The following is a 25480-nucleotide window of genomic DNA, read 5'->3' on the forward strand; positions in this document are numbered from 1 at the left end:
CAATTTTTCCAACATCATGACACTTATTTGGAGTCTGTGGCTCAAGTGGTTTGAAAGCTATTGAGGTTTGAAAGCGCGAATATCCGTCGAATCGAACTTGAAACTGTCTTTAACTTGGTGCAGAGTGAAACGTGGGCCAGGCTCAATGTGGGCGGAGTAAAACGTCTGGGCAGGACTCAATGTGGGCGGAGTAAAACGTCTGGGCAGGACTCAGTGTGGGTGGAGTCAAACTCATTTATCCCGAACCTCTCAAGGTCACCCAAATTGAGGTAAATGTCGAAGGTATTAACGTCAACGAAAGCGAATCTTAATCTAACCTACATGGATAAAAATAGAAACCACGGAAGTGAGACTGTCATTATGCATAATGTACTATGTAATATTCATGTTATACCAGTGCGGTGGTATAATTTTATATGACCAACTTCCGCACAGATGTTAGCATAGCGTTAATTAGCACCCAATTGCACGTGAGTTAGCTAATTGCTCACAATGAGGAAATCTTATTTGGACAAATTTGCCTACTTGAGCAGTAAGCCTAGGTTTACATTTACAGTTATGTAATCAATTTGGTCATTGTTTTTTTTGTGTTCAATGTATGCCTTGTTGTGTTTGGCTGGCTCTAAATGTGTATCGTTGATGCCATTCTCTTAGTTACACACAGGGAGTCTACACATAGTATACAAACTCAGCAAAAAAATAAATGTCCTCTCACTGTCAACTGCGTTTATTTTCAGCAAACTTAACGTGTAAATATTTGTAGGAACATAACACGATTCAACAATTGACACAAACTGAACAAGTTCCACAGACATGTGACAAACAGAAATGGAATAGTGTGTCCCTCAACAAATGGAGGGGGTCAAAAGTAACTGTTAGTATCTGGTGTGGCCACCAGCTGCATTAAGTACTGCAGTGCCTCTCCTCCTCATGGACTGAACCAGATTTACCAGTTCTTGCTGTGAGATTTTACCCCACTCTTCCACCAAGGCACCTGCAAGTTCCGGACATTTCTGGGAGGAATGTTCCTAGCCCTCACCCTCCGATCCAACAGGTCCCAGACATGCTCATTGGGATTGATATTCAGGCTCTTCACTGGCCATGGCAGAACACTGACATTCCTGTCTTGCAGGAAATCACACACAGAACGAGCAGTATGGCTGGTGTCATTGTCATGCTGGAGGGTCATGTCAGGATGAGCCTGCAGGAAGGGTACCACATGAGCGAGGAGGATGTCTTCCCTGTAACGCACAGCGTTGAGATTTCCTGCAATGATGACAAGCTCTGTCCGATGATGCTGTGACACACCGCCCCAGACCATGACGGACCCTCCACCTCCAAATCGATCCCGCTCCAGAGTACAGGCCTAAGTGTAGCGCTCATTCCTTCGGCGAAAAACGCAAATCCGACCATCACCCCTGGTGAGACAAAACTGTGACTCGTCAATGAAGAGCACTTTTTGCCAGTCCTGTCTGGTCCAGCGACATTGGGTTTGTGCCCAAAGGCAACGTTGTTGTCGGTGATGTCTGGTGAAGACCTGCCTTACAACAGGCCTACAAGCCCTCAGTCCAGCCTCTCTCAGCCTATTGCGGACAGTCTGAGCACTGATGGAGCGATTGTGCGTTCCTGGTGTAACTCAGGCAGGTCTTAATGGCCTAATGGCATATTCATTAATTGTTTATGGTTAATTGAACAAGCATGGGAAACAGTGTATAAACCCTTTACAATGAAGATCTGTGAAGTTATTTGGATTTTTATGAATTCTTTGAAAGACACTGCAAACTGAAGTTAAATAAGAAAAACCTCAAAACACATTTATGAAGAAAGCATACACATTTGCTTTGAAATGGTGTCCAATGAAAGGTTTTTGGCATGTGAGTGCATTGATGTGAGAAATGGTGTGTTTGAAGTCAAATACATTTTCTGGTCCAGAAACACCCATATATTTTGTGAAAAATACTTTGGCTAATTCAGTTCCAACTGTGTTCAAACTTTTATGCCTGCTGGAGTATTAAAAGCTGTTGAATTGTACTTTTTCTTTACTTTCACAGAAACATTCCTCGGATCTTGTCCCCTGGACCTTGGACTTTTGGTGTGGATGATCAGGTTAGATATTCCTTTAAATTATTCCACTGAAGTGTACCATTTGATTGTCATTCCTTTATTGAAAATTGTACCTTGTTCACACCACAGGGCCTACCAAAGCAAGGTTTCTCAAACTGTGGGGTGTTTGTTTTGATGGTAAGATGCTGGCTATTCAGTATATTATATAAGTCATATTTTCTGTTATAACACATGAAAAGTTATTATTTCTGTGCTTGCAGCATGCAAAGCACACTATTGTTATTGATCATACTTTTTCTTGTTTATTATTTTTGGGACCTATTTCCTACAGTTTTTACTCTACATAAAACAATTCATACCTCAAACTCCTGCAGAGCTTGATGCTGATGTGTCTTCTACATTCTGAAATATATTCCTGGAAGGGGCTGGTATTATGATTTACTATTATTGTTATCATAGCTATCAAACTTAACAACCTACTCCTTCTTAACTTACAGTACACTCTGTACATTGCAATGGAAGCACAGGTATGTATAAATTATGAGATGCTCATCACTAGTGGATGTTTTTTTGGGATACTCATCTGATTGTGATTTTCTTTTTCAAAGGAAACATGCAGAAAATTAGGTGATGGTGGTGCCTCGTTCTCCTGCAGAACTTTCCCATGCAGTAAGTTTTGAACATTATTTAAAAAAATACATATATAATTTGCATCCTTAAAATCACTTGTTTCACTGTAGCCAGACTGACTTGAATATATGTTCATATTGAGTGGATGTCATTTACTCACTAAGGTCTGAAGAGGTTGAAAGATTGAAAAAGGCGGCGAAAACAAAACGCACTACAGGTAGGTGTCATAGGATGAGTGGTAGTCATAAACCAATGTTTAAAGACTTAACCCCCCTCCAATATATTTCAGGAATATGTAGAAGTTGTCCCCCTCCCCCCCAAGAAAACTCTGCATGTCACATCAGCATCCAGCTCTGCAGGATCAGGTACGTTATAGGCTATTAGCTAAAGTAAGGTGCATTCTTGTACACACATCCTTAGAGGTTCTCTTACATTACTTAATGACCACAATCTTTTTTTTTCCTAGACGATACTGAAAACAAAATGCATGGTGAACTGGGTATATAGTCTACTGTGTATAATGCTGAAGGCTTGATGCATGGCAAGATATAATAGTTGTGATGACTTGTTGAGTAGTTCTACATATCACTGAAAACCCAATTAGTAATAGTGGCATTGTGAACGTGGGGTGTAGTTTGACTTGATCACCCAATGAGGCACTACTCTTAATATTTATTCTTCCTTTTTCTTCAAGGAAGCAGATGTTCTTTTCAGGGACACACTAGAGGCAGCAAGGTGGTGCAAACTCAGTTTTAAAGGCACTGGTTTCCCTCCCTAGTGTAATGGGGATGGACGGGGAAGACCGCATTACAACCCTTAAAGAACTACGGTTGTATGAAGAGGAAAACACTCTCCTCAAGGAACCATTCATGTTACAGAGAGATTATGAGATGTTCTATGTGGAGGCAGTTGACAAGAATTATTGTCTTTGCCTCTCTGTTGAGGAGCAGGATTGAAGCCATTTTTGAGCTGTGGTCAAACCTTGTTTTTGTCTGTGGTGTTTGTTGTTTGTTTCATGTTGTTCAGTAAAGATGTAGAAGTCACCCGCGTCTCTGATCTCTTTACTGGAGCTGGTATAACTTAATGTACAAAGCACATTCAGCTTGTCAGTATATTCCTGTCTTGCAGGAAATCACACACAGAACAAGCAGTAGTCTGTCTCCATTCTCATTTGGAAAGTAAATGGCATAAATCAGGATAGGTAGTAACTGTATATATGCTCAATGAAATATAACATTTATCAACACAATTTTAACAGTACATGACAAGTCTTTTCACAACAACCCTATCAGTAGATTGTATCAAATATAGCATGAAACAAAGAGTTAACACATCTGCTGGTACCACTTTAATATTTCTTACAATCTTCAAAAATGACATACGTTTGTATTCAACGTGTGTGACTGTCAAACCTCAGACAAAAAAAAAAAAGTGGGTGGGGTCAAACATTTGACTGCCCACATTGAGCCTGGCCCTGAATTACACACTGCAGTCGGGTGCGTTTTGGAGGACGCACGGCTCTCGACCTTTGCCTCTCCTGAGTCCATATGCGATAAGACAAGACTAACTACCAATTGGATACCACTTTTTTAAGTCTCCTAAATATCCCCATCTACTGAACCTGTGGGTGTTGCTACCACAACTTTAGATGATGAGTAGTCCCACTTTACTCTGGGATTCTTTGTATATATATATATATATCTCACATCACTGGTCTGCTTTATTCAAATAGGTTTCCAAAACCCTCACTAGGATAGATGACTGTATAATGATAAGTGCGTATCAGTGGATTCAGCATGCCCGAATACATTCTGAATACTGCTGTGATGGTTGAGATTTTTCCCCTAAGTATATAACATGCAAACATTTTATTTGGCATGAGTAAAGTTACTAAAAATATACAATACAAAGCCAACACAAGAAGCTAAAACAATCACAAAAACATCAACAGCAGCATAATTAACTTTACAGAAAACATTGATACACACTTCAGTATGTACAACATAAAATAAATCTAAGAATCCCAAATGAAGCAACAAATATTACCATTCAAACAATTGTAGCACCTACCGTGATCCGTCTGAATTATTAAAGTAGTGTAAAATTGTTCCTGAAATTCAACAGCTGAAGCCTATAATAGAAAATGCATATGTGTCATGATGGAAATACCCTACCCAAAACTACTATAAAAGTCTATGAGGTTGAGCCCTTTTAAATTGAAGTCCAAAATCCGAATGAAACACGTCCCTCATGTTCAGTAATAGTCTGTTAAAGCTGTGTTCATATAGAACAAGACGATCTGTGATCAAATGGCCTGCATCACTGTGAGCTGGCACACTGCATACTCCATATTCTTCTTAAAGACTTGGTAGGACGGCACCACAGGCAGCACCAGGTGGTTAGAGCTGGGTTGGCTCTTGGGAAAGGCCCCGGCAGGGTCCAGGGGGTTGAGGAAGGATAAGGTGGGGTTGGGGCTGAACCCTATGGCTGGCACCACATCAGCGGATGTGGCATAGATGAGCACGTCCTCTAGTGATGTTGCACATCTGCCAACTGAAACCAGTGAACAGAGACTGGTGAGGATGGGTAATATATGGAGACAGACAGGGACATTCATGTGCTTGTGTTAGTTTTACTGAATAGACTTGTAATAGTAATGTACACTGTCTGAATGGCCTTTGAGTGTGTATTTTTAATCATCACATAAATCAATCAGTCATTGGAGGTCAAAGTACCTTCACACTCTACTAGGTAGTGTCTCCAGAAGGTGACCACAGCACTCTCCTTCCCTGTGGTCTCTTCCTGTTCTGAAAACTTAACAGTGAAGAGGGCAGACATGGTCTCAGCAGTCAGCTTGTCAGGAGAGGAACAGAACAGACTAACAAAGGCCCCCGGAAACATCTGGACCTGGTCAAACACACCAAGGGTTTTCAAACCTTCACAGAACCTAAAAACACAAAAAGGTTCAACAAAATATAGTTAAAGGCCCAGTAAAGACCACCTGAAATCTCAGCCAGTTTTGGCCTGCCTGGTGACATCACCAAGCAGTAAATTAGTTAATCAACCAATAAGAAAGAGTTTCAAACCTCTCTGCCAATAACAGCTAGTTTTACGTTTTCCACTCCCCACAAGACCAGTACCAGACAGTTCTACCAAAACTCTTGCTTGAGAAATTGCTCCTTGCTGAGAAGCTATTTTGGTTTATTTTTTACCATTTTAATTGAAAACAAGTAACACTGAACCCAAACCGGCTGCGAGCGTGCGCCATCATGCATAAATGTATTTTGTCCCCCTACACCAAGCACAATCACGACACGCAGGTTAAAATATCAAAACAAACTCTGAACCAATGACATTAATTTGGGGACAGGTCGAAAAGCATTAAACATGTATGGTAATTTAGCTAGTTAGCTTGCACTTGCTAGCTAATTTGTCATATTTAGCTAGTTTGCTGTTGCTAGCTAATTTGTCCTGGGATATAAACATTGAGTTGTTATTTTACCTGAAATACACAAGGTCCTCTACTCCGACAATTAATCCACACTTAAAACGGCCATCCGAATCGTTTCTAGTCATCTTTCCTCCTTCCAGGCTTTTTCATCTTTGAACTTATAGGGTGATTGGCATCTACACTTTTACCATGACAACCGGCAAAACATTTTGTCTTTCAATCACCCACGTGGGTATAACCAATGAGGAGATGGGAGAGGCAGGACTTGCAGCGCGATTTGCGTCAGAAATAGAAAGGAGTTCAATTTTAGCTCTTGGCATCGCAGATGCTCATTGGTGCATGCAGCAGTGTGGGTGCAATAACGGAATAACATGGATTTCTAAACTTATTTTGCAACGCTCGCGCATGCGACGTGTCCGGTCTGGTCAGCATGTAAGGTACTTAATTGTCACCCAGAAATGGCTGCATTGGCCCTTTGACATACAGCTAACAAAAACCAGGCTCACAGTGTCTTAAACATAGTTAAAGTGCATTCGGACCCCTTGACTTTTTCCTCAATCTACACACAATACCCCATAATGACAAAGCGAAAACAGGTTCAGAAATGTTAGCCAATGTATTTAAAATGAAAAAGAGAAATACCTTATTTACAAAAGTATTCAGACCCTAAGCTATGAGACTCGAAACTGAGCTCAGGTGCATCCTGCTTCCATTGATCATCCTTGAGTCCACCTGGGGTAAATTCAATTGATTGGACATGATTTGGAAAGGCACACACCTGTCTATATAAGGTCCCACAGTTGACAGTGCATGTCAGAGAAAAAACCAAACCACGAGGTCGAAGGAATAGTCTGTAGAACTGAGACAGGATTGTGTCAAGGCACAGATCTGGGGAAGGCTACCAACAAATGTCTGCAGCATTGAAGGTTCCCAAGAACACAGTGGCCACCATCACTCTTAAAATGGAAGAAGTTTGGAACCACCAAGACTCTTCCTAGAGCTGACCGCCCGGCCAAACTGAGCAATCAGGGGAGAAGGGCCTTGGTCAGGGAGGTGACCAAGAACCCAATGGTTCCTCTGTGGAGATAGGAGAACCTTCCAGAAGGACAACCATCTCTGCAGCACTCCATCAATCAGACCTTTATGGTAGAGTGGCCAGACGGAATCCACATGACAGCCAGCTTGGAGTTGGCCAAAAGGCACCCAAAGGACTCTCAGACCATGAGAAACAAGATTCTCTGGTCTGATTAAACCAAACTCTTTGGCCTGAATGCCAATTGTCACGTCTGGAGGAAACCTGGAACCATCCCTACGGTGAACCATGGTGGTGGCAGCATCATACTGTGGGGATGTTTTTCAGCGGCAGGGACTGGGAGACTAGTCAGGATCAAGGCAAAGATGAACGGAGCAAAGTACAGAGAGGTCCTTAATAAAAACCTGCTCCAGAGCGCTCAGGACCCCAGACTGGGGCGAAAGTTCCCCTTCCAACAGAACAACAACTAAGCACACAGCCAAGAAAAAGCAGAAGTGGCTTCGAGACAAGTCTCTGAATATCCTTGAGTGGCCCAGCCAGAGCCGACTCGAACCAATCGAACATCTCTGGAGAGACGTGACTGGGGAGAAGTAATCACCTTCCAACAGGACAATGATCCTAATCACACAGCCAAGACAACGTAGGAGTGGCTTCGGGACAAGTCGAACATCTCTGGAGTAGAGGTCGACCGATTAATCGGAATGGCCGATTAATTCGGGACGATTTCAAGTTTTCATAACAATTGGAAATCGGTATTTTTGGGTGCCGATTTTTTTATACCTTTATTTAACTAGGCAAGTCAGTTAAGAACACATTCTTATTTTCAATGACGGCCTAGGAACGGTGGGTTAACTGCCTCGTTCAGGGGCAGAACGACACATTTTCACCTTGTCAGCTCGGGGGATTCAATCTTGCAACCCTAGAGTTAACTAGTCCAACGCAATAACGACCTGCCTCTCTCTCATTGCACTCCACAAGGAGACTGCCTGTTACGCGAATGCAGTAAGCCAAGGTAAGTTGCTAGCTAGCATTAAACTTATCTCATAAAAAACAATCAATCATAATCACTAGTTAACTATACATAGTTGATGATATTACTAGATATTATCTAGCGTGTTCTGCGTTGCATATAATCTGACTGGGCATACAAGCATACAAGTATCTAAGTATCTGACTGAGCGGTGGTAGGCAGAAGCAGGCGCGTAAACATTCTTTCAAACAGCACTTTTGTGTGTTTTGCCAGCAGCTCTTCGTTGTGCGTCAAGCATTGCGCTGTTTATGACTTCAAGCCTATGACTTCAAGCCAACTCCCGAGATGAGGCTGGTGTAACCGAAGTGAAATGGCTAGCTAGTTAGCGCCGCTAATAGCGTTTCAAACGTCACTCGCTCTGAGCCTTCTAGTAGTTGTTCCCCATGCTATGCATGGGTAACGCTGCTTCGATGGTGGCTGTTGTCGTTGTGTTGCTGGTTCGAGCCCAGGGAGGAGCGAGGAGAGGGACGGAAGCTATACTGTTAAACTGGCAATACTAAAGTGCCTATAAGAACATCCAATAGTCAAAGGTTAATGAAATACAAATGGTATAGAGGGAAATAGTCCTATAATTCCTACAATAACTACAACCTAAAACTTCTTACCTGGGAATATTGAAGACTCATGTTAAAAGGAACCACCAGCTTTCATATGTTCTCATGTTCTGAGCAAGGAACTGAAACGTCAGCTTTCTTACATAGCACATATTGCACTTTTACTTTCTTCTCCAACACTTTGTTTTTGCATTATTTAAACCAAATTGAACATGTTTCATTATTTACTTGAGGCTAAATTGATTTTATTGATGTATTATATTAGGTTAATATAAGTGTTCATTCAGTATTGTTGTAATTGTTGTAATTGTCATTATTACAAATAAAAAATTGGCAGATTTAAATTGGTATCGGGTTTTTTGGCCCTCCAATAATCGGTATCGGCATTGAAAAATCATAATCGGTCGACCTCTACTCTGGAAAGACCTGAAAACAGCTGTGCAGCAACACTCCCCATCCAATCTGACAGAGCTTGAGAAGATATGCAGAGAATGGGAGAAACTCCCCAAATACAGGTGTGCCAAGCATGCAGCGTCATACCCAAGACGACTCGAGGCTGTAATCACTGCCAGAGGTCCTTCAACAAAGTACTGAGTAAAGGGTCTGAATACTAATGTAAAAGTTAATTTATTCAAAACCTGTTTTTTGCTTTGATATTGTGTGTAGATTTATGGGGGAATTATTATGTTTTAAATCCATTTTAGAATAAGGCTGTAACGTAACAAAATATGGAAAACGTCAAAGGTTCTGAATACTTTCCGAATTTTTATTTATCTGTTATTTTACCAGGTAAGTTGACTGAGAACACATTCTCATTTGCAGCAACGACCTGGGGAATAGTTACAGGGGAGAGGAGGGGGATGAATGAGCCAATTGTAAACTGGGGATTATTAGGTGACCATGATGGTTTGAGGGTCAAATTGGGAATTTAGCCAGGACACCGGGGTTAACACCCCTACTCTTACGATAAGTGCCATGGGATCTTTAATGACCTCAGAGAGTCAGGACACCCGTTTAACGTCCCATCCGAAAGACGGCATCCTACACAGGGCAATGTCCCCAATCACTGCCCTGGGGCATTGGGATATTTTTTTCGACCAGAGGAAAGAGTGCCTCCTACTGGCCCTCCAACACCATTTCCAGCAGCATCTGGTCTCCCATCCAGGGACTGACCAGGACCAACCCTGCTTAGCTTCAGAAGCAAGCCAGCAGTGGTATGCAGGGTGGTATGCTGCTGTATAGTATAATTCTAACAGTTTAAAATAGTCACGTGTACGTACTGAATATACTGTACCAGTCAACATTTTACACACCTACTCATTCAAGGTTTTTTCTTTATTTTTACTATTTTCTACATTGTAGAATAATAACGAACACGTCAAAACTATGAAATTACACATGTAGTAACCAAAAAAATATTAAACAAATCTAAATATAGTTTATATTTTAGTCTTCAAAGTAGCCACCCTTTGCCTTGATGACAGCTCTGCACACTCTTGGCATTCTTTCAACCAGCTTCACATGGAATGCTTTTCCTACAGTCTTGAATGATTTCCCACATATGCTGAGCATTTGTTGGCTGCTTTTCCTTCACTCTGCGGTCCAACTCATCCCAAACCATCTCAATTGGGTTGAGGTCGGGTGATTGGAGGCCAGGTCATCTGATGCAGCACTTCATCACTCTCCTTCTTGGTCAAATAGCCCTTACACAGCCTGGAGGTGTGTTGGGTCACATTTGAAATCTTTTAAATGGGTTTGGAAGAACAGGGAAAGAAAAGGGAAAGAAAATACTTAATAGGGCTGACTGACCTATGATCTCTGTTCTGACTTTCTGGTGAGGCACGATCACCTTCACTAGAAACATTGAAGACATTGGGTGAGATTTACAGTTGAAGTCGGAAGTTTACATGCACTTAGGTTGGAGTCATTAAAACTCGTTTTTCAACCACTCCACAAATTTCTTGTTAACAAACTATAGTTTTGCCAAGTCGGTTTGGACTTCTACTTTGTGCATGACACAAGTCATTTTTCCAACAATTGTTTACAGACAGATTATTTCACAATTCCAGCAGGTCAGAAGTTTACATACACTAAGTTGACAGTGCCTTTAAACAGCTTGGAAAATTCCAGAAAATTATTTCATGGCTTTAGAAGCCTCTGATAGGCTAATTTACATCATTTGAGTCAACTGGAGGTGTACCAGTGGATGTATTGCAATGCGTACCTTTAAACACAATGCTACCAAATACTAATTGAGTGCATGTAAACTTCTGACCCACTGGGAATGTGATGAAAGAAATAAAAGCTGAAATAAATCATTCTCTCTACTATTATTATTATGACATTTCACATTCTTAAAATTAAGTGGTGATCCTAACTGACCTAAAACAGGGAATTTTTACTAGGATTAAATGTTGGGAATTGTGAAAAACTGAGTTGAAATCTATTTGGCTAAGGTGGATGTAAACTTCCGACTTTGGAACGTAATTTGGAACTCGAGAAGGAGGGAGAGAACGCTGCCCTGAATGAGGGACACCTCTCTCTAGTCTATTTTACCGTTACCTAATGGCAGTGGTTCCCAAACTTTTTTATAGTCCCTTACCCCTTCAAACATTCAACCTCCAGCTGCGTACCCTTTCACCAGGGTCAGTGCGCTCTCAAATGTTTGTTTTTTTGCCATCATTGTAAACGTGCCACACACACACACTCCACGATACATTTATTTAACAAGAATGAGTGTGAGTTTTTGTTAAAACCCGGCTTGTGGGAAGTGACAAAGAGCTCTTATAGGACAAGGGCACAAATAATAATAATCAATAATTTAGCTCTTTATTTAACCATCTTATACATGAAACCTTATTTGTTCATCGGAAATTGTGAACTCACCACAGGTTATTAATGAGAAGGGTGTGCTTGAAAGGATGCACATAACTCTGCAATGTTGGGTTGTATTGGAGAGTCTCAGTCTTAAAAAAAATTCCATGCAGTCTATTGCTGTATTTAGTTTTCATGCTAGTGAGGGCCGAGAATTCACTCTCACATAGGTACGTGGTTGCAAAGGGCATCAGTGTCTTAACAGCGCGATTTGCCAAGGCAGGATACTCTGAGCGCAGCACCATCCAGAAATCTGGCAGTGGCTTCTGATTAAATACATTTTTTACAGAACCGCTTGTTGCAATTTCAATGAGGCTGTCTTGTTCAGATATTGGTAAGTGGACTGGAGGCAGGGCATGAAAGGGATAACGAATCCAGTTGTTTGTGTCATCCGTTTCGGGAAAGTACCTGTGTAATTGCGCACCCAACTCACTCAGGTGCGTCGCTATATCACATTTGACATTGTCCGTAAGCTGGAGTTCATTACATACGAAAAACCTGTGTTGTCCTTGTTAATGCATACAGAGAAGAGCTCCTACTTCTTAAAGCATAGCCTCAATTTTGTCCCACACATTGAATATAGTTGCAGAGAGTCCCTGTAATCCTAGATTCAGATCATTCAGGCGAGACAAAACATCACCCAGATAGGCCAGTCATGTAAGAAACTCGTCATCATGCAAGCGGTCAGGCAACTGAAAATTATAGTCAGTAAAGAAAACTTTAAGCTCATCTCTCAATTTAAAAAAAACATGTCAATACTTTGCCCCTTGATAACCAGCGCACTTCTTTATGTTGTAAAAGCGTTACATGGTCGTTGCTCATATCATTGCATAGTGCAGAAAATACACAAGAATTCAGGGGCCTTGCTTGAACAAAGTTAACCATTTTCACTGTAGCGTCCAAAACGTATTTCAAGCTGTCAGGCATTCCCTTGGCAGCAAGAGCCTCTCGGTGGATGCTGCAGTGTACCCAAGTGGTGTCGGGAGCAACTGCTTGCACGTGCGTTACCACTCCACTATGTCTCCCTGTCATGGCTTTTGCGCCATCAGTACAGATACCAACACATCTTGACCACCAAAGTACATTTGATGTCACAAAGCTGTCTAGTACTTGAAAAATATTCTCTCTTGTTCTGGTTTCCAGAAAGAGGATGTCTTCCTTAATTGACCCCCCACAAACATAACGGACATATACCAGGAGCTGTGCCAGGCCCGCCACATCTGTTGACTCATCCAGCTGCAACACATAGAATTCACTGGCTTGTATGCGAAGCAGTAATTGTTTCAAAACATCTCCCTCCATGTCACTGATGCATTGAGAAACAGTGTTGTTTGATGAAGACATTGTCTGTATAGTTTTTTGGCCTTTTCCCCAAGCGTTGTCCCAGCCATATCCACAGCAGCAGGAAGAATTAAGTCCTCCACAATAGCATGGGACTTGCCTGTCCTAGCCACTCGGTAGCTCACCATATAATACGCTACTAGCCCCTTCTTATTAATGGTATCTGTTGCTTTTATACATGTCTTACTACTCAAAAGTCATCTTAATTCTTGCTCAAAAAACTCCCGTGGCTGATTTTCCAAATTGGCATGTTTTGTTTCTAAATGTCTGCGCAAGAGTGAAGGTTTCATCAAGTTGTGAGATAGTACTTTTGCACATATAACACACTGTGGCTGAGGAAAGGCACTACTCCCAATATAAGTGAACCCCAAATCAATGTAGTTCTCATCATATTTGCGCCTCTTCGATGGTCCAACGTCCCGGTCTGTTGTTCGGTGCTTTCCCGAGTAAGGGGGCAGTAGCTCTTCGGCTGCATCAGATTCACATCTGTCAGTGTCCATGCTAGCTAGAATAACAACAAATGTAGAATTACTGATGCTAGCATTGGAAGCGCTCGTGGAAGCAGAACAACTTGTGTCGTCGACAGGTGCAGGTGTAGTACTGCTGGTAGTAGCAGTACTACCAGTAGAGCTGGTATGTGTCTCCATGGACGCGGGCCATACTTTTTTTTATACCATTTATCAATTTTCGAGAAAATGGAATGAGCAGCAGCTACGTTTGGCTACATACGGAATTTGGTAAATATTCACATTTGTTTCTTCACAACGCTTGAAAGAATAGACACAGATCTCTTTATATAGGAGACCATCTCACCGGAAGGGAAGTTCGCTGTAGTAGTAGCATCACCACATCTCCTGCAGAGGGTGCCAAATGATAGTTGACCATTGCTGTACCTTCATACCCTTGGGTGAGGGTAACCTGACTATTGTAGCGAAACATGTTAACCTCACTAGGGTAGGGGGCACTATTTTCACCTCCGGATGAAAAGCGTGCCCAAAGTAAACTGCCTGTTACTCAGGCCCCGAAGCTAGGATATGCATATAATTGGTAGATTTGGATAAAACACACTCTAGTCTCCCAAACTGTTAAAATAATATATGTGAATATAACAGAACTGATATGGCAGGCAAAAACCCGAGTAAAATCCATCCAGAAGTGGGATATTTTTGTTGTCGGTGCTTTTCTCTTGCCTGCCTATACAGTATGTCAATGGTTAGGACCTAGATTGCAGTTCCTATGGCTTCCACTAGATGTCAACAGTCTTTAGAAATGGTTTCAGGCTTGTATTCTGAAAAATGAGGGAGTAAGAGTCAGTGGATAGTGGATAGTGGAAAGTCCAGAGCTGTTTGCTGCACGAGACCGAGAGCGTGCCTTTCTTGTTTTTCTTTTATATTGACGAAGTTATTGTCCGGTTGAAATATTATCGATTATTATGACTAAAAACAACCTAAGGATTGATTATAAACATCGGTTGACATGTTTCTACGAACTTTACTGATAGTATTTTGATTTTTTTGTCTGCCTGTTGTGACTGCCTTTGAGCTATTGGATTACTGAACAAAACACGCCAACAAAACAAGAGGTTTTTGGATATAAAGAGGGACTTTATCGAACAAAACAAACATTTATTGTCAGTGCAACCATACGAAGATCATCAAAGGTATGTGATTAATTGTATTGCTATTTCTGACTTTTGTGATTAATCTACTTGGCTGGTAACTGTATGTAATGTTTTGTGTGCTGGGCGCTGTCCTCAGATAATCGCATGGTATGCTTTCGTCGTAAAGCCTTTTTGAAATCTGACAACGGTTGGATTAACAAGAAATTTATATTTAAGCCGATGTATAACACTTGTTTAATGAATTTTTATTATTATGAGTATTTCTGTTTTTGAATTTGGCGCTCTGCAATTTCACCGGATGTTGGCCAGCATGTGACAAATCCCGTGGATGTACTATCTGAAGGAAGTAATCTGTGTGGAAACGGGCAGGAAGGTACAGAGAATAGGGTGAGCCCTCATGCTATCAACGTCAGCTATCTTAACATACAAGCTTTTGTATACTATGTTCCGTCCATTTTCTACACATCTGCTAACTGTCATATAGATAAAATGAGGCACTTTCTATAAAATGAGCGGGACAACTGTGTTCATTGAGCTTTCAACTATGCACACTTCTTGACGCTACCATCCCTGTCGCGGGATCATTTTCGTCAGCAACCGCTGAATAGCATAGCGCAACAGTCAAATAATATTACAAAAAAAATATTCATATTCATGAAATCACAAGTGCAATATTGCAAAACACAGTTTAGCCTTTTGTTAATCCACCTGTCATCTCAGATTTTGAAATGATGCTTTACAGCGAAAGCAATCCAAGCGTTTGTGTAAATTTATCGATAGCCTAGCATATCATTATGTACACTTAGCATCAGGATGCTTGGTCACGAAAATCAGAAAAGCAATCAAATTAACCGTTTACCTTTGATGATCTTCGGATGTTTTTACTCACAAGACTCCCAGTTACACAACAAATGTTCCTTTTGTTCCATAAAGATTATTTTTATACCCAAAATACCGACGTTTGTTTGTCGCGTTATGTTCAGAAATCCACAGGAAAGAGCGGTCACAACAACGCAGACGGAAATTCCAAATAGTCTTCATAATGTCCACAGAAACATGTCAAACGTTTTTTAGAATCATTCCTCAGGTAGTTTTTAAAATATTCGATAATATATCAACCCGAGTGTGTAGGTTTTTCAATAACAGCGTGAGAAACAATGGCCGCTTTACTGTGTAGCGCAAAAACTCACTCAGAGCCTCCACCTATCCACTTACGCAATGTGATCTTTCACACTCAGTTTTCAAAATAAAAGCCTGAAACTACATCTAAAGACTGTTGACACCTTATATATCACCTTGATATCACTTTAAATGGAGGATAGGCATGCATAGGAACAGAAGGGTTTCAAAATAAGAGGCACTTCCTGATTGGATTTTCCTCAGGGTTTCGCCTGCAATATCAGTTCTGTTATACTCACAGACATTATTTTGTTTTCTATCCTAATCTGTCAATTATATGCATATTCTAGCATCTGGTCCTGAGAAATAGGCCGTTTACTTTGGGAACGTTATTTTTCCAAACATAAAAATATTGCCCCCTAGCTTCAAGAGGTTAAGAAGATGGTTGATTCTCCATTTTGCAAATTTTATAATAAAGTGTTGTTTAAAATAATCTGCAGTCTCTCTTCCCTTTGATTAGAATTACCACGACAGTGGCTACTTTGAAGAATCTCAAATATAAAATATATTTTGATTTAATACTTTTTTGGTTACTACATGATTCCATATGTGTTATTTTATAGTTTTGATGTCTTCACTATTATTCTACAATGTAGACAATAGTAAAAATAAAGAAAAACCCTGGAACAAGTAGGTGTGTACAAACTTTTGACTGGAACTGTATGCTTGAACAACAAAAACAAATTGAGAAATGGTGAAACTAGGGATGCATGAAATATCGGTGAACATATCGGAATCAGCTGATATTAGCTAAAAATGCCAACATCGGTATTGGCCTGATGTCTAGTTCAATGCTGATGTGCAAAACCAATGTCAAAGCTGACGTGCATACCTATATAACGTAGGTACATGATGTAATGACGTCAAGTAAAATTCTGCGCTACATTTAAAACACAGCATTTCTAAACTCGCCCACAATGTCCAGAGTTACACAGTAATAGCGTCACTGCTATTAGCTTCACAACATACTACGGAACGCTGCTTGGTTCTTTGCATGTCAAAAAAGACACACGTCAAAGATCTAGTACAACGCTGTGTGCTAGTCCCTTCGCAGAACAGCGCAAACTGGCTCTAACTAGAATAGAAAGAGTGGGAGGTCCCGGTGCACAACTGAGCAAGAGGACAAGTACATTAGTGTCGAGTTTGAGAAACAGATGCATCACAAGCCCTCAACTGTCAGATTCATTAAATAGTACCCTCAAAACACCAGTCTCAACGTCAACAGTGAAGAGGCGACTCTGGGTTCCTCTGTCCAGTGTCTGTGTTCTTTTGCCCATCTTAAACTTTTTTTTTATTGGCCAGTCTGAGATATGGCTTTTTCTTTGCAACTCTGCCTAGAAGGCCATCTCTTGCTCAGTTGTGCACCGGGGCCTCCCACTCCTCTTTCTATTCTGGTTAGCCAGTTTGCACTGTTCTGTGAAGGGAGTAGTATACAGCGTTGTACGAGATCTTCAGTTTGACAATTTCTCGCATGGAATAGCCTTCTTTTTCTCAGAACAAGTATAGACTGATGAGTTTCAGAAGAAAGTTCTTTGTTTCTAGCGATTTTGACCCTGTAATCGAACCCACAAATGCTGATGCGCCAGATACTCAACTAGTCTAAAGAAGACCAGTTTTATTGTTTCTTTAATCAAAACAGTTTTCAGCTGTGCTAACATAATTGCAAAAGGGGTTTCTAATGATCAATTAGCCTTTTAAGATGATAAACTTGGATTAGCTAACACAACATGCCATTGGAACACAGGAGTGATGGTTGCTGATAATGGGCCTCTGTACGCCTATGTAGATATTCCATTTTTTTTTTAAATCAGCTGTTTCGAGCTACAATAGTCATTAACAACATTAACAATGTCTACACTGTATTTCTGATCAATTTGATGTTAGTTTAATAGATAAAAAATGTGCTTTTCTTTCAAAAGTGACCCCAAAATTTGAATGGTAGTGTACGTAAATGCTAACAAAATAACTTTTTGGTCAGTGTGGTGTGTGTGTAACCTTTATTTAACTAGGCAAGTCAGTTAAGAACAAATTCTTATTTACAATGACGGCCTACTCCGGCCAAACCCGGACGACGCTGGGCCAATTGTGCGCCACCCTATGGGACTCCCAATTATGGTCGGATGTGATACAGCCTGGATTCAAACCAGGGACTGTAGTGACGCCTCTTGCCCTGAGATGCAGTGCCTTAGACCGCTGCGTCCATGTGTGTGTGTTAACTATTTAACTGTACTATAATGATTAAAAGGCTGCAGTTCTTTTTTATATTGGTATCGTTTTTTTGCCAAGGAAAATATTGAATATCGGTATCAGCCAGAAATGTTATATCGGTGCATCACTAGGTGAAACGGTCAAAAAGGTACTCATAAAAACATTGACATTACGAACCTTTGGAAGGGTAACTGCAGTCTTGTGATTAGGTGGAAGCTCACAATATCTTCAACAAGTGTATCTTTGTCAGAAAGGCTGTCAACTGGTCTCATGCACCCAGCCACTTCCAGGTATTCTGAAGCTGACTGCATTGCCTCTCTCAATTCCTCCAAAGATCTAGATTCCTGAATCTGAAGAAAAAGAGTTGGCAAATGAGTTAAAGCCTTTCAGTGTTTCCCCTAGGATTTCTTTCTTTCTGTGAGAATGACTGTGAGGTTACTTCTGTTGACATTTTTAAAGCACATTCTAAGAAAAACGTATAATATGACCTGTAAACCAACTGATGCAGCATAGCTGCTTTAAATAAACATGCTGAAGCATGGCGTTGCCCATCTGCATTTACCTCATTGAAAACGCCCAAGACTCAATGCATAAAATGCTACAAATATACATTGTAACTTGTCAGGCCAGGGTTTTTTCTGGAACAAAACGGGGCTTAGGTGGTGGGCATGATGGGGGTGTGGTAGTGGCTGTGGCCAATGGCATGGTATCCGACTGAACATTTTATAGGCCGTCCGCAAAACAAAATGTTGCTGTTTTAAAGACAATTTCCTGCAATTCTACACATTTTGCTACAGGGCGGAGAGAAGACTATGGTTTTCAAGCTAGTTTCCTGCCTATGGCATATGTTGCGTTCTTATGCAATCTGAGTGACTCAAACATTATAACAAGATCAATGTCAAACCATGATATTTGGGGAATTTCTTATTCTGCCTGACTGTCTAGTTTTTAATTTGTCAATTATTAGTTCTCAAAGATGATCTTATTTAAAAATATATTAGGTTCATTATGTTTTCATACTTCATATTTGGTGTTAGTCGTTTAAGTTTACACTGAAAATGTTTCATCTTTTTTGAGTGGCAATGATTTAGCAATGAATAGGTAGCCATAGGGTGGTCCAGCGGTCATATTCTGCAACAGCGGTATCTTTATCTTTCCTCCATCTGTCCTATCCAATTAACTATTTTGGGGGGGAGAAGTGCGACTCCCCCACATTTAAAAATAATCTATCTAGAATCTATTCAGCATCTAAGAGAAAAAATAGACATGGTAAAAGATGTACCTTCTTGACTTTGTCTGTGAATCCAGTGTTGCCCATGTCCTCCACAGTGAGAGGAGTATCCCTGGGGAAGTTGAACAGGTGCTGGTATAGAGCCCTGGAGAAGAAGCCCAGAGGAGGTCCCCCGTGGATCAGACTCAGGGACAGCAGACACCCTACGTCAAAGTAGACATCCTCCCTCAGAGCTAGGAAAAACATGACATAGAAATGAGACAATACATAGAAGCTGAGAACCTATAGAAACCACATCCCCCGTGTTTGATAACAATGTAACTCCAAAATGTATTGCTGAGAGATTAACCACATTTTCAGTTAATTTTTTGTTTTTAAACAACTAATTGACCAACGTCGGTTCAATATTTTGTTCTCTCTTTTTTTTTGTTGGTGATTTTTGTTGATCAATGCGCATATGGTACAGTTTCTCTAGAGATAAATCAGATCTAGCCTGAACTGGGCAATGTAGTAGGGAGTTGTAGTTTCCAACAGGCCAATATTCTACATAGTTTAGCGCATAAAACGTGGTAATTAAAAAAACAATGACCATAATCCATTGCGCATCTACTTGTCCGGTCTGTGTTTCTTTTACGCCTGCTACAGAAGAGATGGAAAAATGCACGATCGATATTACAGTGAAACAGACAGATCTTAGTACAGATATTACAGTAACAGACAGATCATAGCACAGCTTTTACAGTAACACAGACAGAAATAGATTGTGAGGGGATATAGAGAGCAGCTGTTGCTTCGAGAGGTATCTCCATCTAAAAATACAAAATCTAAGTGATTGATAGTTGGTATTCAGCAGTCATAAAAGTATGCTTTATTTACTTTGAAGAATGACAAAATAGTGATTTTGTCAAACAGCATAGGCAGCTTTATAGAGATAAGATGACTTGGAAAGAAATAATAAAGTCATCAAATACAACAAATGTAAAATACACAACTGAAATCATTTATGAAAGTAAAGTGAATAAATGGTCATTAAGTGGCGTGTAGTAATAGGCAGTCACTATCATCATGGGACTTTTATTAATTGTTATATTCTGTGTTGATACAGCATTCAATCCCAATAATCAAAACCAATATCTGTGATTATTTTTTTATAACCGAACACAAAAAGCATTCATCGTTCAGCACGACCAAAACCTAACTACGAATGTGAGTTTATGACACCAGACTCAGCAAGGGATGATGGTAGTGTGAGTTTATGATAGAGAGCTGGAGCGTGTTGTGTACAGGGGGGGGGAGTTATTGACCCACCTTGTGCGTCGAGAGTCAGGTTCTTGGCACCATCGGGACCTTCAAAGATGGTGTTTTGCAGCTGCTGCACCAGGAGGCTGAGGAAGTGTCGGGTGTTGCCAGAGCTGGGAATGTGCTTGCTGCTTGTAAATCTCACCGCCAGGGCATGGGACGGCTTGAAGTCGCTCCTCTTCACTAGCTCCATGGCAGCCTCCAGGACCTTGTTCCCACTCACCACCACTGGCATGGACGGGTGGTGCTGTGATATCTGACTGGCAAGCTCCTGTAGGATCTCTTTAGCAGAGCTTCCCGACAACGATGGCCTACCCATCATTAAAAACAATCTGTTTATCTCCAATATGGCTGATGTGTTCTTAGCACAGCATGTAATGAAAGACTAAACAATTGCTCTGGAAAACATCTGGACTTGGTCTATGTCGCCAATAATAATAATTATTATTTGTACGTATTTTGTTTTATTGATAGATACCGTGAATATGTAGTTATTGAGATATGGAGAGAGGGACATAGAATGGAAAATGGTGCAGTCGGGATTTGAACCCATGCCTCCAGGGACAATGTGTGGTCCAAGGCCGACAGCACTATCAATAGACCAGCCCCTGACCGAAGGGCACCATGGATTTTTGTCTGAAGACAATGCTAGACAATAACGTACAGTACCTTTTACAGACTATGGGTGATTGGCGAGGGGTCAGGATAAGACTCCTTTTAGAAGACCTGCTTCTTCTCTGCCCAGCGGGCTGTGGAGAGTCAGTGTGTCTGGGTAGTGAAGCTAAACAAGAAAGAAGACTGATTATAACAGATGTAGAGACTTCATACACACACCATAATAAAAATCAGTACTTCATTCCTATCATAACTGGTCTGGTCATAACTTCACTGTCCAGTTAGACCAAAACAAATACAGTAAGGCAAATAGAGCACCTGTTGCATCCACAGCTGCTGCACAGTCCTCACAAGCCCAGTCAGTCTCAAAAGTGTTGAGGGAAGCACACTTTCGGTGTGTACCTCTTGAGCCACAGAGCATGCAACGCAATATTTGAAACCATCTGAAAACCAAAAAGACATACGAGACAAATCAAATCAAATGTATTTGTCACATACACATGGTTAGCAGATGTTAATGCGAGTGTAGCGAAATGCTTGTGCTTCTAGTTCCGACAATGCAGTAATAACCAACGAGTAATCGAACCTAACAACTCCAAAACTACTACCTTATACACACAAGTGTAAAGGGATAAAGAATATGTACATAAAGATATATGAATGAGTGATGGTACAGAACGGCATAGGCAAGATGCAGTAGATGGTATCGAGTACAGTATATACATATGAGATGAGTAATGTAGGGTATGTAAACAAAGTGGCATAGTTTAAAGTGGCTAGTGATACATGTATTACATAAAGATGCAGTAGATGATATAGAGTACAGTATATACATATACATATGAGATGAGTAATGTAGGGTATGTAAACATTATATTAAGTAGCATTGTTTAAAGTGGCTAGTGATATATTTTACATCAATTTCCATCAATTCCCATTATTAAAGTGGCTGGAGTTGAGTCAGTGTGTTGGCAGCAGCCACTCAATGTTAGTGGTGGCTGTTTAACAGTCTGATGGCCTTGAGATAGAAGCTGTTTTTCAGTCTCTCAGTCCCTGCTTTGATGCACCTGTACTGACCTCGCCTTCTGGATGATAGCGGGGTGAACAGGCAGTGGCTCGGGTGGTTGTTGTCCTTTATGGCCTTCCTGTGACATCGGGTGGTGTAGGTGTCCTGGAGGGCAGGTAGTTTGCCCCCGGTGATGCGTTGTGCTGACCTCACTACCCTCTGGAGAGCCTTACGGTTGTGGGTGGAGCAGTTGCCGTACCAGGCGGTGATACAGCCCAACGGAATGCTCTCGATTGTGCATCTGTAGAAGTTTCTGAGTGCTTTTGGTGACAAGCCAAATTTCTTCAGCCTCCTGAGGTTGAAGAGGCGCTGCTGCGCCTTCTTTACGACGCTGTTTGTGTGGGTGGACCAATTCAGTTTGTCCGTGATGTGTACGCTGAGGAACTTAAAACTTACTACCCTCTCCACTACTGTCCCATCGATGTGGATAGGGGGGTGCTCCCTCTGCTGTTTCCTGAAGTCCACGATCATCTCCTTTGTTTTGTTGACGTTGAGTGTGAGATTATTTTCCTGACACCACACTCCAAGGGCCCTCACCTCCTCCCTGTAGGCCGTCTCGTCGTTGTTGGTAATCAAGCCTACCACTGTAGTCTCGTCCGCAAACTTGATGATTGAGTTGGAAGCGTGCATGGCCACGCAGTCGTGGGTGAACAGGGAGTACAGGAGAGGGCTCAGAACGCACCCTTGTGGGGCCCCAGTGTTGAGGATCAGCGGGGTGGAGATGTTGTTACCTACCCTCACCACCTGGGGGCGGCCCGTCAGGAAGTCCAGTTGCACAGGGCGGGGTCGAGACCCAGGGTCTCGAGCTTGATGATGAGTTTGGAGAGTACTATGGTGTTAAATGCTGAGCTGTAGTCGATGAAGAGCATTCTCACATAGGTATTCCTCTTGTCCAGATGGGTTAGGGCAGTGTGCAGTGTGGTTGAGATTGCATCGTCTGTGGACCTATTTGGGCGGTAAGCAAATTGGAGTGGGTCTAGGGTGTCAGGTAGGGTGGAGGTGATATGGTCCTTGACTAGTCTCTCAAAGCACTTCATGATGACGGAAGTGAGTTTAGCTCAGTTACCTTAACTTTCTTGGGAACAGGGAAAATGGTGGCGCTCTTGAAGCATGTGGGAACTGGGATAAGGATTGATTGAATATGTCCGTAAACACACCAGCCAGCTGGTCTGCGCATGCTCTGAGGACGCGGCTGGGAACGCCGTCTGGGCCTGCAGCCTTGCGAGGGTTAACACGTTTAAATGTTTTACTCACGTCGGCTGCAGTGAAGGAGAGTGCGCAGGTTTCGGTTGCGGGCCGTGTCAGTGGCACTGTATTGTCCTTAAAGCGGGCAAAAAAGTTATTTAGTCTGCCTGGGAGGGAGCAAGACATCCTGGTCCGTGACGGGGCTGGTTTTCTTTTTGTAATCCGTGATTGACTGTAGACCCTGCCACATACCTCTTGTGTCTGAGCCGTTGAATTGTGACTCTACTTTGTCTCTATACTGACGCTTAGCTTGTTTGATTGCCTTGCGGAGGGAATAGCTACACTGTTTGTATTCAGTCATGTTTCCGGTCACCTTTCCCTGGTTAAAATCAGTGGTTTGCGCTTTCAGTTTCACGCGAATGCTGCCATCAATCCACGGTTTGTGGTTTGGGAATGTTTTAATCATTGCTATGGGAACGACATCGTCAACGCACTTGCTAATGAACTCGCTCACCGAATCAGCGTATTCGTCAATGTTGTTGTTGGAAGCAATGCAGAACATATTCCAGTCCACGTGACCGAAGCAGTCTTGAAGCGTGGAATCGCGTGCATTAGTCTCAAATTTATTTGAGTAATAAACACTTTTTTGCCAGTCAACCATTACAGCCATACCCACACTACAGTAGAGCTTACCCAGTGCGTGAAGAGTTTGTCCGACCACTGTGGGAGAGACATTTGATGGCATCACAGTGTTGGTACACCTGCAGTAACTCTCCATAGGCATTTTCTTCCAGCTCCCAGGCTGCATCTCTATGGCACACAGATACAGAATACTTTAGCTAAAACTCATAATGCCACAACACTAATACAATAGAAATGAGTCTTCTGCTCTGCTCTCAACACCCCCCCAACACATCACACATTCTGTAGATCCTGGAAAAGGCACAGTGATGAATAATGTTCTAGAAGGTGACTAATACCTCTCTGGTATGTGGATTCCCATCCGGAGCATCTCCTGCTGGAACATGTCCTTGTTGTTGCACAGAGTGCATCTGAAGAAGAACATGGCAGCACTGTGAGCCTGGTTCTGGTGGAATAGATAGAAAATAGATAAGAGACTGCATGCAGTCACAATTAACAGTTTTATGAAGCATTCATAAACCCTCTGTATAGGTGCTTCACAAACCACTTATATGCCAATGTAAGGCTAGATAGAGGTTGGAATAAGGGTTATGCCACACTATGTAAAGCCCTGTTACAACACCTTCTATATAGTATGAAGTTGCTTATAAATAATGTGTTCACACATTCACTCAAGAGGGTCACTGCTAGTTTGGATGTAAGTACCTGCACACAGTCTCTGTGAAACCAGCTGCCATGGCAGGCAGGACACTTGAGGACGGAGTAGGAGAGAACGGCCTCTATGGGATCCAGACACACTGAGCAAGACAGGGGCTCACTGACACAGGACGAGACTGGCAGCGACTGGGTGGGACTGTGATCCTTGCAGTAGGAGCTGGGGAAAAACAAGCGGAGGTGCACCAAAGCATTAAACAACGTTTCTGTGAGATAAGAGTGCGGATTTCATTCTGATGAAGACCAATAAGACTTAACCATTATTTTTGAATAAAGGATATATTTCTAATCTCAAAAACAAGAATTGAGCAGAATTCTTCCCTTGTTACTACGTTTGCCATGGCTGCTGTGGATTATGTTTAGAATCTCTAGACACAAAACACACTGGTAAAATATAATCATGGTCACTTACGGAAATGGGTCTGTGAATTGAAAGATGAATTGGTGTTGTTTGCCACATGGAAAATGGACCATTTTCCGGCAGCTTTTGATGTAGCACCCAACTGAGGCACCGTTCTTCTTGCAGACTGCACACTTCTAAAACACAAGGTACACAGAAAGCAAAAATGTACATTGACGACACAATAACGTTTTTGAACAAGAATCCAAGCAACCAGAAACTATTGAAGGCTAAATCAAAAATATGTACAGAACGCATCTCGTGATAAAAATGCTACTTGGGCTTGGAGTGGACAAACACTTTAGGATTAGGCTAACCCTGATACAAACGTACACCATACTAA

General features: G+C 41.6%; 1 protein-coding gene and 1 long non-coding RNA gene across 4 annotated transcripts in view; one reads left to right on the forward strand and one right to left on the reverse strand.

The window, feature by feature from the left end:
• The first annotated feature begins 2049 nt into the window (after window positions 1–2049).
• LOC112244928 lies at window positions 2050–3754 on the forward strand. The gene is made up of 7 exons (XR_002952660.2): window positions 2050–2106; window positions 2194–2241; window positions 2562–2591; window positions 2673–2733; window positions 2859–2911; window positions 2984–3059; window positions 3389–3754. It is a non-coding gene; the product is annotated as an uncharacterized LOC112244928 (long non-coding RNA).
• Window positions 3755–4029: 275 nt separating this feature from the next.
• g2e3 (G2/M-phase specific E3 ubiquitin protein ligase) overlaps window positions 4030–25480 on the reverse strand; it is a 31078-nt gene continuing 9627 nt past the window's right edge. For 2 of the 3 annotated variants that reach the window (XM_024412818.2, XM_042329934.1), the window contains 11 exons: window positions 25150–25274; window positions 24729–24897; window positions 24362–24468; window positions 24075–24191; window positions 21449–21573; window positions 21185–21296; window positions 20525–20826; window positions 19268–19449; window positions 18163–18335; window positions 5430–5641; window positions 4030–5247 (listed from right to left, as the gene is read on the reverse strand). In XM_024412818.2, the coding sequence (XP_024268586.1) occupies window positions 5000–5247; window positions 5430–5641; window positions 18163–18335; window positions 19268–19449; window positions 20525–20826; window positions 21185–21296; window positions 21449–21573; window positions 24075–24191; window positions 24362–24468; window positions 24729–24897; window positions 25150–25274 (1872 nt within the window). In that variant the 3' untranslated portion in view covers window positions 4030–4999. The remainder of the gene's footprint in view (window positions 5248–5429; window positions 5642–18162; window positions 18336–19267; window positions 19450–20524; window positions 20827–21184; window positions 21297–21448; window positions 21574–24074; window positions 24192–24361; window positions 24469–24728; window positions 24898–25149; window positions 25275–25480) is intronic. The other variant, XM_024412819.2, reaches the window with a different exon arrangement.

This window comes from Oncorhynchus tshawytscha, linkage group LG11 (genome assembly GCF_018296145.1).
Source record: "Oncorhynchus tshawytscha isolate Ot180627B linkage group LG11, Otsh_v2.0, whole genome shotgun sequence".
Lineage (NCBI taxonomy): Eukaryota > Metazoa > Chordata > Actinopteri > Salmoniformes > Salmonidae > Oncorhynchus > Oncorhynchus tshawytscha.